The sequence below is a fragment of the Sciurus carolinensis genome, chromosome 2 (assembly GCF_902686445.1).
Source record: "Sciurus carolinensis chromosome 2, mSciCar1.2, whole genome shotgun sequence".
NCBI classification, from domain to species: domain Eukaryota; kingdom Metazoa; phylum Chordata; class Mammalia; order Rodentia; family Sciuridae; genus Sciurus; species Sciurus carolinensis.
In genome coordinates, this window is record NC_062214.1 from 185,394,792 (window position 1) to 185,410,723 (window position 15,932).

The 15,932-nt window shown below is 43.2% G+C and overlaps 1 protein-coding gene across 3 annotated transcripts in view; it reads right to left on the reverse strand.

The window, feature by feature from the left end:
- The window catches only part of Kcnk10 (potassium two pore domain channel subfamily K member 10), a 129,132-nt gene that overhangs the window by 53,894 nt on the left and 59,306 nt on the right, over positions 1-15,932 (reverse strand). For all 3 annotated transcript variants that reach the window (XM_047534728.1, XM_047534734.1, XM_047534720.1), the window contains exon 3: positions 297-414. In XM_047534728.1, coding sequence (XP_047390684.1) covers positions 297-414 — 118 coding nt within the window. The remainder of the gene's footprint in view (positions 1-296; positions 415-15,932) is intronic.

Sequence of the window (15,932 nt, forward strand, 5' to 3'; positions counted from 1 at the left end):
TAAAAAGAAATTCGAGCTCAACAGAGCTGACAGATTTCAACTGACCAATTCGTACTTTTCACCCTAGCCTTTTCCTTTAGGTCCTTTCAAACGAAAAGCTCCCTAACCTTTCATGCTGAAAGGAGATTCTTCATTCCGCTTGGCTTTTTACTGAAAGCCACGTAGTGACTGTTGACTCGGTGGTGCTTCGTGAGCCTCCTTTCAGCCTTGAACTTCCTCTACCCTGCACTTGTACTCAAGCCATCACTAGGGACAGCCCACAGAGGAAAGAAGGACAGTAGCAAACGAATGGATACCTATGGTGGTGATGACGGTTCCAGCAAAGAAAAAGGCACTTCCCAGGTCCCAGTGACTGTTGCTGCTGGATGAGTTTCCTATCGGACTGACTCCCGCATTGTCAGCATCGAGGGCGTGCTGCAAAGGAAGGGGAAAAGCACGAGACTCCGTTAAAATCTTGTTTAATCTTCCAACAGATTACTCCTCTGCTTAAGAAACTGCAATGATCTAGTGACACTGGTTAAGTGGATGAGGGTACGATCGGAAAGCAAAATATCACTCACCCGTTCGTGAAAATTAGAAAATGAGTTTTAGGTGGAGGGGGAAACTAAGATATAGAGCATGGTCCCGCTTATATATAAACGTGCGGGCACACAAGGGCCTGGGTCACGCAAAACATCTACCTATTGTCCTGCGTACACATAGAATGCTCTAGAATGCTCACCCTGATTGGTCATTTCTGAAAGGCAGGATTTTAATTGCTTTCTTCTCTCTCTCTCTACTCTTCACTGTCTTGTTGGAATGTTTGATGCTGAGTTAGTTTCAACAGCACAGGAGTTAAGTACTTAGGCTCCCAAGTCAGGCCCTCTTGGCTCTGCCTATTATTAATTGTGCAACCTTGAGTAAGTCATTTCAATCACTCTCCACCTAGTTAACTCATTTGCAAACCAGGGAGGAGATCTTCCCCCACAGAGTTGTTGAGAGGATTAAGTGAGATAGATGGTCCATGTAACTGATATCCTTAGCCCAGTGTCTGTCTATTAGGGTTTAACCAAGACAGTTGTGTTGTTTAATGACAGGGACGGTCCTGAGAAATACATTGTTAGGTGATTTTGTCCTTGCATGAACATCATAGAGTATACTTACATAAACTGAAGCTGTTATAAAGTCACTGGGCGATGTGAGCCAATGGGACCATCATCATCTATGTGGCCCATGGTTAACTGAAATGTGAAGGGAATCGCTGTAATATCTACGCTTTCTCTCTCTTTCTCCCTCTCTCTCTCTCTCTCTCTCTCTCTCTCTCTCACACACACACACACACACACACACTTTGTTCTTTTTTAAAATAAATTCCAATGCTGGCTACGGGATTTGGAATTCCATGTCTTAATAGTTCCACTACAATGACGGCTCATTCTCATCTCTTGCCATCTTAAGTCTCCACCCCAGGCAGGACACCTCGTGAGATGTTCCCTTGTTCCTCTGTACCTTCACTTATGCAAACTCTGCCCATTTTTTCAGGGTCTAACACAGGTCCTACTTCTGAGAGACTCAGTCTGTACATTCCAGGCTCACAATTGCCCGCTTCCCTGGGCTCACATTTCTGCACCAATGACACATACACCGAAAAGCCCTTCCCCAGCTTCAGCAGGAGCAGAGTAAGATGCAACACCCCTCAGCAGCCCTTCCTGAACTGGCCCGGCCACGCCACTTCAGGCCAGCAGAGATGAAGGGCGGTCATTTGCAGCTCAGGTCCACGCTGCCTAGTTCAAAAGGAGCTGTGTGAGAAGGTGGCAAGTGGAGGCTTCAGAGAGGAGGTGACAGACATATAAACTATTTCTAGAAAAACAACAGACACTCAGAACCCAGGACAAAGCTGGAATAAATCTATGTAGAGGGGGCAAGACACAAATATTGAAATGTGGTTGCATTCATCGGCAGCAATGCCCATTTGTTTAAACAGGCACATGGTGGCTGTCTCAAACCAGACTGCACCTGAAAAATCCATATCCTTACATTTTTCCTTCAATAATGATATTTAATGAGCTATTTCAAACTCTGTAGACCAGGGACAAGCAGCCATTTCTATGAAGAGCTAGAGAGCAAATATTTTAGCTTTGGAAATCTGTATACAGTCTCTGTTACATGTTTTTCTTTTTTTCATCACCGCTTAAATTTTCAAAAATCATTCTTAACAAGGCAGGCTGCAGGTACAAAAATGAGCAACAGGTTAGATTTGGCAGTCAGACAATCAACCGAACGACAGGGCTAAAGATTTCTTGTGTAAGCCTTTGGACGATCCTTTCTTTCTTGCCCCTAAGAATATGGAATATTATGAAGAATGTAGCGGCCACTGTTTCTAACAGAAGCCCTGGATCCCTAGGATTCAAAATCCAACTGCAAGGGAGGTGTACAAACTGTCTCTGCCGATGGTTTAAACCCACCTAATTGACAAGGATATCAATAAGGATCGCTGACTCAATCAGACTTATATTCTACTCAGCTTTTGAGGGGAGGCAGATGGTGAGTCCTTTCCACTAGTAAAATACCCCTTCTTCACTGTGCTGTGGGAGTACCATCAGACCAAACCACAAAGCCTCAGCCTGGTGTTTATTTCCTCATTATCCATCCAGTTCCCAATGGGCCCACTTGAAAACAATACCCCAGGGACAGTTACAGGCTTCAGTCACTCAGGTTGTCTCAAATCACACCATCGACACCCAATATTTACATCACCCATAAAACTGCAAGTCTCCCAGTGCTGAGAATCACACGTAAACATCATAAGCAGGCCCAGCACAGCACACAAAAATACAGATTGGCAGAAAAGACAAACAAGATGATTATTTGTTTCATCAAAAATCTAAAGTAAGATGTCTTTTTAAGTTTCATTTTTCTTGAATTATGCAATTTATAAATATTTAATGTTTACATATGTAACCCTCAAGGAAAGTGTTTATCAATTAAAAGGAAAAGGAAACTAACATTTGTTAAGTGCCTGCATTTAGCCAGGTGCATTAGAAACATCATTCCATTTCATCCTTTCCAAAACTTGCAAGACAGTAGCATAATTCTCACTTTAGAGATGAGGGAACAGGCACAGAAAAGTTAACTAATTTGTCCTAGGTCACACAGCCAAGAGGTAGAGAAGCCATGATTAAAATCCCATTAGCCCAAAGTAGAGGTTTCCCCTTTCTTCTATGTATGGTGCCCAGAACACACTCCACTTTTCCCACTTCCATCCCCACCTCCAAATGGAGAAGGAGGAGGAGGGTAGCCATTGTCCAAGAGTTTAGGCCAAAGGGACTTTTCAAAGGATCATTTCTAATTAGATGACGTCCTTGAACATGCAAGCAGAGATCCCAAACTTCACTGGCCTGTTGGACCTGGTGAGAACTTAACTGCTCTGCACTAAAAATAAGATTTAAAAAATAAATGCAATAAAATGGGGAAAAAACTGATTTTATACTCTGAAAGAGATGGGGGGCAAAGAAAAGACAAAGAAAATCCTGAAAAAGAATGAAAAAAGGAAATGGGCATCAATTGACAAGAGGGAGGGTCAAGCTCAGGAGCAGCAATTTGGGAAACTTGTGAAGAGCAGCTCCATCTAATAACCAATTTGAACTTGCTTCATATCCGTGATGTAAATTCTTCTCTCTCCTTCAATCTTCAGTAAAGTGGGAAACATACCCAAATGTCTAGAGGAAACATTTTTTTGAAAATATATATAAGGGTTGCTATGGGCACAGTGGAATCACTGAAGATCTGAAGTAACTCACTTGGAGTAATATATAGAACTAGAAGCAAGAAGGAAAAAAAATAAGCTCTCCTAAAAGTGCCCAAACTTGTAATAAGGCTTTGGATAAACCCCAACTCCAGAAGTCTAGTTCTATCTAAAATTAAAATGAATTGGCAAAACTGGATATCATTTGAATTAGAAGCATTGTTTTTTTAAATTTTAACTAATATATAGAAGTTGTACATATTTATGTGAGGTTTTGACAGATGTCATAAATTCTGCAATGTTCAAATCAGGGCAGACACTATATCCTCAAACAATTATCATTTCTTTATAATGAAAACGTTAAAAATCCTTCTAGCATTTAAATATATAAATATATACACACACACATATATATAGTAGAAAAATCATTTCTAACTCGGTGAGTATAATTCTAAATGAGTTCATAGTTCTAACTTCAACAAATTTTCTAAAGTAATTTCCAGTGATCTTAATATTTAAGCTCAACTAAAACATTTTAAAACTAAATGCATTTGCTTTAATGCTTTTAATCTCTCTGTTTGGGCTGCAAAGTAAAGATAAGCCAGCTCATTAGGAACGTCTGAGCATACAGATAATGAAATAACTGAATTGTGTACAGTTGAACTCAAAAGAGGTTATAGGGTAGAGGTTCAACCAACATCAGCATCAGTTCAACTCATGATCTCAGGTTCAATGAGCATCAGCTGTTCACCAACAAGTTCAACCACCATCAAATTCAGAGAGGTTCCATGAGCACCAAGATAGATGAACAGATGGATGGACAGATGAATGAATGGATGGATGGACGGATGGATGAATACAGAGCTTCCTATAGATAAGAAGGCATTACTTTACATTTCAATTCTTTTCCTTCTTGAATTTCCTTTCTAGCCTCTAAGTTGAAATTTCCACCACCACCCAGTGGCTTATCATTGAGGAGTGAATACTAAGGCAATAATAAATGAATAAACAAACTAAAGTAATAAACATAAGCATAAATCTTCCCAGAAGGGTAAGAGGAAAACATTTTACAAATCAGACAAACACAAAAGTTACCCCCAAATCTGTGTGTAACATTTTTTTTTTTTTTTTTTTTTTTACAATTGGGGAAGAGACTTGGAGAAGAGCAAGCTCTAAAGGAATCTGTATCTCTCTCCTCTCCGCTTCCTCCCTTCTCCCCCATACCCTGCATTAAAACCACCTTGAAAGTATAAAAGAGAAATTGCAACCTCTCACAGAGTCAGCCAGGTCTGAGGCTGATGGGAAGGGAGAGAGGGGCGGAGGTGACTCTCCCCCTGGCACAACCCCTCCCAGGTTTCTCCCGTGAGGCAATGCTGGCTGCATAAATCACTGCTCCAGACAGCACAAGACACTATCATGAGTGTTCACACTGCCCTGGGATAAACGATGGCCCACAGGGGACCACTAACTGTCTGGGGCTTTTCTCCTATGATCTGTGTACTCAGTGAGATCATCCATTTCTCTGTGTCCTTATGGGGCATCAGAAAGAAAGACAAACAAAAGTGGAACGATAGTCACTCAGTTGGTCTCAGATTAGCCGAGGAAAACAAGGAATCATCCCACATTCATGGGCACCAAGGGCCAGGGTACTGGATTTGCTGTCCAAACCAGCCCACTTGCAGACTGAAAGTTAGGTTGTTATCACAGCCCAAGTGTAACCCAGGATGCACTTTGCTAATGGCTTATACCACTGGGACAAAAAGAAAGGACCTCATCTGAGGACACGGGGCTCTCTCTGTGTCCCCAGCGTTCTTCATTCCTACAGGGCATGGTCAGCAAAGGGATTTAGGAATGACATAACAAGTCAGGATTGAGGCAGGCAAGGGTGAGTGTGGAAAGTGACTTCATAAGTGTATTTAAAGTAGCACACGTTCAGTTCTTAATGCAAAGAAAGCCACAGATCCTTTGATAAAGGCATGGTGGACCACATATACTATAATTCAAACATTCCCTTAATGATTGGGAACCCCAACAACAGGTGGCAACCTCTCTCTGTTCGTCCCTCGCTCATCTGTGGCAGAAAAGCCTCAGGAGAAAGTGGAGGCACAATATTAATTTGTTTGCCATGATTGCTTTTTCCTTCTCCTGCTTCCCAAGTACTTCACATAAAAAGATTTCATCGACCCAGAAATGAATATGCTGGAGTTGGGGGAGAGGGAGCTTTGTATCCAAGTGCAAGGCTGCATGGGAATATTTCCAACAACAGAGGGAGGGAGAGGAAGTTGGGAACCACACCCAGTCAGCACTTCTGTGTGGTGTTCAAAGACGTCTTGGCTTCAGTACAGAGGGGCAGAGAGTGTAATGCCTCAGGTATTATTCTTGCAACAGAGAAAGTTCTTGGATAAAGTGACAAATGTTCAGCCTGTGCAAGTTACTCAGCTTCTCTGAGCCTCTGTTTCCTCATCTATAAAATGAGGAACTAATACCTTCATTGGGGGATTGTTGTTAGGATATTTTTTAAATGCATGCAAGATTTTGGGCATGGTGGCTTGTCATTCTTATAGGGTAATAATAGTTACAGGAATCTTTTCAGGGTACAAACTAGTGCACAGATGAATTCATACCTCATGGTGACTATGTTGATGGGTATTGTAACTGTCCTCATGGGACACATGAGACTTAGAATAGTTCCTGGTCCACAGCACACACTGGGTCATGGCAGAGATAGCAAGTGATGCTATTAGAATTGTCAACTGGAAGATCACCATGCCAAACTCTGGAAAGGCAGCTTCTCTCAACCCTGAGTTCTTCTCTTTCCCCATTTCAGACACTTGACCCAGCTCTCCACTCCTGCTTACACTCAATGGTGTGTGAGAGGACAACGGGGAACAGAAAGGAGGCCACACTTCCTGACCCTCCACCCACGTAGATGAACAATATGGGGGTCAGGCCCATGCTGGCCTGAGGGGACCTGCCATAATCAAGTGGCCAGCTAAACAGTCATCCCACCTCAGTCTTCGACAAAGAGATGCCACATAAAGGCAAGGAGAGAGGGAACTTCAAAGACATGGTGAATATTAGGATGGTGTTTATTTCCTTGCTGCCCTGAGTATTTAGTTATGTGCAAATATTTAGCCTTTCCTCGGGTCCCCCAAGGGAGCCAGGTAGCAGGCTTTCATCAGAACTTAACAGTCTGGTTATAAAGCTATAGTGAAGGCCACCTGCAGAAGGAACAGATGAGCAGAAAATCTGGAAATTAAGTGGAATGCAAGAGGAACTAGTCTGCACATCCGTAGCACATGGTCATAAGCTGGCTGGCTTTCCTTGAGACCCCAAGTTAATCCTTTGGGTAGAGGGTGTTCTAAAACTCAATTCATTAGCACCTTGAATGTGTACTAATGACTAATCTATCTAAACACCATTATGGGGACAAAGCCACATTTGGGGGAGCTTGTTTATTTTCCAAATTGTACCTTATCATGTAGAATTAATAGTTTCTCTTTGACTATATGGAAGGAAAAAATAAGAGGAATTTTAAAACACAAAGAAAGCATCAAGTCCACTAAGGAAGCAAGACTGTATGCATCTGCTCTGATATGATCAATAACTTTCAGACTAACTAACTGTCACCCTTTCATCTCAGTTTGGACTCAGCCTCTACAGACTGAATAACAAATTTCCCAAGTGATGTTGAAAAAACACCCTGGTCCTGAAGAGAATGTTTGATGTCTATGCCCTGCTATCTCTGCATTTGAAATTATTCCTATTGCACATGAATCTATCCAATTTCTGCTAATAATATTAATAATAATAAAATAACTTAATAGGCTACAAAAGCAGGTGTAGGAATTTTGATTCATTGCACTTTGAACTAAATGGAAGATTATTATTCCTTCTACCATCACTGCATTGGAGAGGGCCTGAAAGTTAACAGATCACTAGTGACATCATAAAAAAAAGATGATCCTACTATCTTGGTTTTCTTGTAGCTGTTTACTTAGGACTCCTTACAACTCTCAAGTGCTCAATGTTAATCTCAAATTAATACTTAATGCCCTGTGTCCCCTCCACCTTAGAGAATGAGTGTCAGGACCTACTACCAGCCTATCTCTGAAACATAGTTTGGTAAGGGGACAGACAAGGAAGTGGAGACCACCCCAGAGACTTTGAAAAAAAGTTATAAAATACCCATAACAATAACCATAGCAGCCAGCACCTACAATGTGCTAGAATCTTATTCATTCCTCATGAAAAATGCTATACTAATACATCTTATTACTATTCTCATTTTATAAATGAGACAACAGAAAACAGAAGAAGGTTGCCCGTGGTTATAGTGGTTAGTAAGTGACAGAGCTGAGACTAGTTAAAGTCCTCTCTTTTAACGCTAGCCTTCTCCTGTCTTCCACAACTAGCCCTCTGTCCAGCTTGTAAACATTTTTCTAAAGTTCCTTTATTATGTCACCTTCTAGGACAATAGAGAAAAATCAGAACTTTGTCCCCATTTAAAAACAAAAAGTAAAATTCTCGCTTACTAAGTCAGTTAACCTGCACCAGCAAGCTTTTCATCTCTCCCCATTTCCATCCAGAAGGAAGGGAGAATAAACATTCTATAGACTGAATAGCTGCCCTTAATTGCAGACTGAAAGATAACTCATGTACTTTGGTTTTAAATAGAATATACTGACCCGGCCTCAACACCTTATGGTAAGACACAAAGGCACGTCCCTCCAGCCAGGAACAATCATCACTCTCTATACTCTCCTCACAGGTGGACTCCATGCAAGCCAAGTTGGTCTTGCCAACCAAGGACTAGAGCATCATGGGTAAAAAGCATAGGTCCAGACTGCCTTGTCCAGACCTCAATTCTACCTCTCACTTAAGCTTGGCCAGTTATTTAATTCCTCTGTTCCTTGTTTCCTTACTCCTGTCTCAAAGGAACTCGTTGTAATGACAACGTGAGCAACTAGCACATATAGGAGTAAACACTGCGATGTTAGCTAGTGACACAGTCAATGCTCTGCTGCGAGCTTCTTAAAGACAGGATGATGACATCTTGCATTTCTTTGCTATTTTTGTCATCACTGGAGCCTAAAAGGGCACCTGCTTCATGACAGGTATTCAGTAAAGATTAGTTATCTGAATGAATATATTCGATCATACGTAAGGAGAATAGTTGTACACATCACCTACCATCAAAATCTCATTGTTTCATTGAATACAGAAATGCTTTAAATGAGAGCAAACACATGCACATTTGTATAGAAATGTGGACAGGGTACCATTCATTTTGGAGGTCTGGTTTTATTTTTGTGGGAGTTTTGGGGGTTTTGTTGTTTGGAACAGTGAGTTCTCGTTTGCAAATTCATTTTCCAGTGGCATGCCAATTTCCATTAGCTCTTTAATCTCTGGCTTAAAAGCTTTAAATCTTCTTCACTAAAGAGTGATGGAGTCAACAACCCTGGGGATAAAAACAATAATAATAATGAAGTGGAGGCCTGTAGGGGCAGGCCAGGGGTTGCAGGTCTGATCCTGCAAATACTGAACAATCTTCTGCATGATCGATTCACTGACAAACAGACAGCACCTCTAACTTCAAGGCAACAGCCAGGAGGAATCACTTCAGCCCCTCAGAGCTGTGTCCTTGGTCCCTAAGAACCCAGACCTGTACTCACCAGAGGTCACCTGCTGCCTCGGATCTTGCCTAAACTTCCTGGACAAAAAACTGCTTGGAAGAGAGGCAGCCTAGAACAGAAAAGGACACTGTGGAGCCACAGCTAGGATACCCATGGCCCAATGCATGTCATCTCAGGTGCATACCTTCTGACAGGCTACTTTCCTTCAAATCCTACATTCCTAAATGTAAAGTGTTGGGGATTATAAATACCCCCAAAGAGAATCTGCTCATGCATAAAGAAGACAGAAAGTTTTGAAGGAAGTATTACAACCAGACCAAAAAGAAAGGGCATTTCTATTCCATAGAAACAAAAGAATTTTCTGCTTTGCTTCTGTGAAAGTTCTAAATGAAGGGCTCTCAGTCTCCAAAACAGATGCAAGAAGCACCATTGATTCATTCCTCAAAACTTAAGCACCTTCCATTGACTCACCACTGGACCAGAAATGTGGGATACATCAAAAAGACACAGAGAGCTCACAGTCATGGAAGAAGGCAGATGAGAAAAGCGAAGATTACCCAACAGAACCTTAATAAATGTAGTGAAAATATGAATATCTAATCTGTGGGACCAAGTGGGGCACCACCCAACACGGAGGGCCCATTGAAGGGTGCCCCCAGGAGTTGAGTTTCAGCTCCACTGAGGACACACCAGGTCAGAAACTCAGAGAAAAACACTAATCAGAGTTCCAACTATGGCGTCCCATAAACGTTTGCTTGTTAAATGAATGAACAAATGACTTAAAATCAGCTTCTAGCCACCACTGCCCTGCCTTGGGTTTATATACATGAAGATCAAAATGGTAATGAACTCATTGACAAGATCCATTTCACCCCGACGCTTGAAACCATGTAACTTCTTAGGATAAAATCCAAAGTCAGTCTCTGCATAGTCTGGCCTCTGTCTGTTGGCATTCCCTGCCTAGAATCCCTGTCCCAGAGTCAGTTGTCCTTCTCAGGTGTCCCATGGCTCTACCCACCTCTCCTTTGCAGCTCTCATCCTGGTTTTATTCACACATTTATGTGATTGTGTGCACAAGGTTTCCCTCTCCTACTACCGACAAATGTATTTTTGAAGCCAGGATGCTTTTGAAAGATGATGGGGTACTATTAACAATTACTCCAGAATCACAAAATGTGGACATTCTGTCTTCCTGGTTGTGAACTCCAAGAGAGCAAGGACCAAATCTGTCTTTTACTCACATTACACCCCAGCACCTGTGTGTGTTTCGAAAACAGCAGACAGTCAATACATTCATAGAATGAATAAATTAATAAATGAGTGAGAGAGTGATATGGGTCTTGGCAGCAGAGAATGGTAAATGCTACAGCCTTGGGAAATGTTCGAGGATTATACAAATTACCCAACATCTGCTTCTAGAGACAAAGGTTTGGCAGTTCACGATCTCTAGCCCTCTCTATATCCACAGAACAGCAGCTTTGGTCACCATGACCTCAAAGGTCCACAACCAGGACCTCAGTATGGAACTCAGTCTTCTCATGCAGCTGCCCATCTCTTAAAATGAATCCTCCTCAACCCAAACATGGTGGTGTCAGAAATGAGTCAGTGTGCCAGAGACAAACAGTCAGTACCAGGGTGTCCATGGACACCCTCTCTGTATCTGAAAGGCTACAAATCTAGTAGGGAGGAGGGAGGAAGGAGACCATGTCAAAAAGCAAGCACCAACCCCCACCAGGGAAGCTTCCCCATCAATCATTTGAGTGGATTTTCCCTAGTGAGGAGGAATTTGCCTTGATCCAGCACACACTCCATAGTCCATGGTGTCTAGCCAAGGAGAGAATCTAATTAAGAGTGCATGAGTCCTGAAGTCAGAGAAATCCAGGTTCAAATCCTACTTTTGCCACTAGAAAGGTATGAAAACTTTACCCTCTGTTAAATGGGGCATTAACTGTGGTCACCTCTTGGGGCAACGGGAGAGTCACATGAGGCTCAGTAATACATACAAACTACCTACCACCCAGCCTTCACACTCGGTATTTAATGAATGGTACCAAACAGTATTCATTAAACACAGCCTAAGGCCCAAGCACTGAGCAAATACCCAGTACTCCATTTGGAAAGGATAAAAATCACTTAGAAAAATAAATTTTTTTAAAAAATCACTTAGAGGTCACAAAGTGAAAACCAAAGACATAGCTGCTATTCACCAACATAATCTGTCATGGAACCAGTCAGAGAGGGGTAGACAAAGCAAGATGAGAAGAGACATCTCCCCCAAAGGCCCAGGCTCCAGGCAAGTCCAGGCCAGGTTATGTCAGGCAGATGAAAACATCCGGACTTTCTTCAGAAAAGGAGACTACCGTGAGCAGAAGGTGCTCATTTTAGACTGCATCTTGTACAACCAGAGAAATGAAAAGTCGTGCTCCATTTGTGTACAATGAGTCAAAACGCATTCTGCTGTCCAGTATAACTAATTAGAACAAATTTTTAAAAAAAGAAGGTGCTCATTTTAAGGACAAGAGCATTCTAAGAAGCTAAGTAACTTGCCTGAGGCAAGGACTGAAGACAGCCAGGAAAGTCAGCATTTTAGGTGGTAAGGTGACCTGCTCACTCTGATAGGATCACATCCAGACAATCAGGACGGAAAATCCTAAGCCCTCCCTAGCAGGCACCTCATCCAACAGTAAACAACTGCTGAGAACACCCTCCTTCAAGATGTTCCTATTATCAGGAGAAACAGCAGCTAGGTGACCACAAATCTCCAGGGACAGTATTTGAAGTCCAAAAACATCTGAGAATGCACATTCTGAAAAATGACTGCTACAAATCAACACCCATAAAGGCTGCAGCATCCCTCCTTTCCCATCACCAGCAAAGACTCTTCATGATCTTATTCTTTGAGGATTACAGAAGATGAGTCCCTCATGACTCTCTCCAAGGCCAGTAGCACCAAGTTTCTCAGACAATTGTACTAGGAATAGGAAGACAGGCAATTGTGACACTTGACAGCATGGAGTAAAGAAGTTCTCAGGACAGAAGGACTGTCAAATCAAGTTCATGGAAACTGTAACTTCAAAAACACATTTGGGGCTAGGGATATAGCTCAGTTGGTAGAGTGCCACAGTCCTTGGTTCGATCCCCTGCACTGAAAAAAAAAAAAGCCACATTGAATGTACTATATTTCACTGCCAAACAAATTCAAGTTCTCCAAGCAGGCTTATCTTTGTCTATTCAGTTGCATTCCCTGCAATTCACTCTGAGAAAATGGGGGAAGAAAAGAGTATTCCAGAACATTTGAGGCACTCTGCCAGACACTATGTCATGTTCACACCTCCCAGCAATCCCAATGAGAAGGGCTCAGGTTCAGTGAGTGGAGGTACCCTCTGTCTGACCCCATGCCTTCCCCTCTTTGAAAGAGCAGTAGGCCACACTCACAGAGCGCCAAGTCAGACAACCCAGGTTTCCAAGATCACTTCTCCTTCTCCCTTCAGGCTTTTTCTTTGGAGTAAAATCTTTCAGAAGAAACATAGGGGATACTCACCATTGATGCAAATAAGCCATGGTTGGGTGGGTAGGCTCTGGAGCCGGACTTCCCAAGGCTCAAATCCCAGTGAACCCACTTACTGGTTGTATGGCCCTCGACAAATTACTTAATTTCTTAGAATTTATTTATTCTTTGCTAAAACAGAATGATGATGAAGATAGTAACTATCCAAAGGCTAAATGAGTTAGAAGACAGAGGCCCTGAGGTCAGTGCCCAGAGAAAAGCAGACCACTAAGTGATAGCCATTCTTTATGATTCCAGCAACTCCCTAGGAAATCTCCCTTGTAAAAGTCTAGTGATGGATGGATCCTCTCTCAGTGGGCTGAACCTGACCTCCAACTCCAGTTAAGTGGCCTCCTAGGACACCAGACACAACCTAGCAGAATTGGATTAGTGTCTCCTTTTTCCAGAAGGGTCCATGTGGAAGGGGCCTGACCCTGCACAGAAGATCCTCAGGCTTCTCAGAGTTAATTGCTAACGGGCTCAAGTCGGAGACAGAGTAACTTGGGCAACTTCTGTGAAGGGACAAGCGAAATCTGTCAATTAAAAAACTAAGGATTCGAAGTCCCAAAGGGCATTTCAGGAGCTTTCTCTTCTTCCCTGAGGAGAACTCCAGAGTGCACCCAATTTAGATTCCTGGTTTCTTGCTTCCTTTGTTCCCTAACAAATACGTAGTAGCAGGAACAAGAGTGAAAGGTGACTGAACTGTGTCCTTCCATCCTCACTTTCTCACCGCAGAACAACCTCACAGGAGGGTCTATTATCACAATCTCCATTTTACAAAAAACAAAGGGAAATCAAGGCCGGGACATGACACTTGCCCAAGTAACACAGCCATAAGTGGAAAGAAGTAAACATGAGAAGGTTAACCCCAGGGTCCGGTGCTTATGGCAGGGTATGCAGGGCCTACTTGGTCTCTGCCTGAACAGACAGGGGTATGGAGTGCCTAGCAGGCACTCGAGAAGTCTCTGCTGAATGGGGAAGAAGTTATGCTCAAGTTTTCTTCATCAGGGCTGGGGTTGTGACTCGGCGGTAGAGCGCTTGCCTAGCACATGTGAGGCACTGGGTTCAATCCTCAGCACCACATAAAAATAAGAAATTAAAATAAAGGTATTGCATCCATCTATGACTTAAAAGGATTAAAAATAAATAAATAAAATTTTAAAAATTTTTAAAGTTTTTGTTTTTGTTGTTGTCAACTCTCTAATGCAGCCCTTTCTCCGTCTTTTAGCATCTCCCATCTATGACGTTGCAATTCTCTTCTAACTGGTTGTCCTTCCTGCAACAGCTCCATCCTCCAACCCAACTTCCTCATTGCTAAAAGTCTTCTTTTTCCATAGGAATTTCCCGTCGTGTCACCACCTTGCTTAAACACTCCTGTGACTCTCCACTTCCCACGACAAACCCCAAACTCCGCAGCAGGCTCGCAAAGCACCTTCCAAATCCCACCCGCTTCCAGACTCCTTTCCTCCACCTCTTCCCATCCCGCTCAGCTCAAGCCACCTTGGCCACTGCAGCTCCCTCAAGGGGCCACATGAAGGCCCCTGGACTGCCCTGCAGCCATGGCCTACCTATCCAACCCCCTCCCATATCTCCTGTCTCTCTTCAAACGTGCAGTGGTTCAGACCTGGGCTGCGGGGCCAGACCAGCTGGCAGCCAGTCCTGGAATCCCCCACTTGCTAACCATCGGCATGTAGTTTCACCTTCTGCTGCCTCATTTCCTCATCCGTACACGGGTACCAAAGACCCTCTTCGTGGGATAGATGTAGGGACCAAAGGAGATAAGCAGCCACAAAATGTCTCTTGACCTCTGATTGTCTCACTGGGGGCTCCTATGCTTTCGCATATTTCAAATAACTAGTTCAGTGAATTTTAATTACTGACTTACATGCCTCTTCCTCCAGGGCTTCTAGACCTAGTGACATGCTGGATCCGATTATTGTTGGGGTGGCAGGGAGCAGGCTGTGCATTGTAGGATATTTGGTAGCATCCCTGGCCTCTGTTCTCGAGAGGCCAGTCATCACCGCTCAGTGTGACAACCAAAATTGCCCCAGAGGCTGTCAGATGACCCCTGGAGGCAACCCTCAGCCCACTGACCCCAACCCCATGAAGAACTGCCGCTTGAACTTGGAGTTCCTCGAACAGCAGAAAAGAGCTGTGGCCACTGCAGTGACGGGTCCGTGTCTTCAGTGCTCACGTGCCCACCGCAGTTCAAAGCCCTTCTGGTGAATGATGGGTCTGCCCCTCCAACACCCGAAGGGGAGGGGTTTGCACAGTTTATCAGTGATGAAACCCGAGCACAGAAAGGCTAGTTAACAAGAGCTCAAGTGTGTCTGCCTCTCGACTTGTCCATTCCCAGCATTCAGAGGTTCCCTGATAGAACAGGAGTCCAACAGCAGGTCAAAGAACGAGTATGTGGGTGGATGAATGAATGAATGCAGCGTCTCCTCCGTAGCAGCCATCTATCATTTTTCACCTCTCAGGGACAGTGAGCCATCAGTCTCCTCTAGAGTCCCACGGCACCCCATAAAGTGGCTTAATTTGTCAGAAAATCACTCACCAGCTATGGCTCATCTAACCTATCCAGGCATTTTGTGGGGATCGTGCTGTTCTGAATACTCTGTTTTAGTTATTAATAATATGAGTCACACCATCCAGCTTAGCTCTATGGTGGGTTCACTCAGTGCAGAGAAGAGACATGACCAAATAAATACCATCTATCTCATTTTCTACCCACTGGTCACTCCGTTCAGGCTCTGCTAAGATACGGTGATACTATTTTTGCGGCTTAGACCACAGCACACTGAAATCCTTCCAAATGTATAGACAAACTATTTTTAAATACCATTTCTCAGGTCACTATGCGGAGTGCTGCTCAGTCACAAAGGGCGAAAATGCTCCCCTGGTTCACAAGTGTAAACACAAGGGCAAATGCTAACGACTGGGTTCTTTATTGACGAATTCAGCAACTAAACCTGTTTAACTATATTGTGAGAAAGAAAACAAGGTAAATCGTTAAATCACAGTA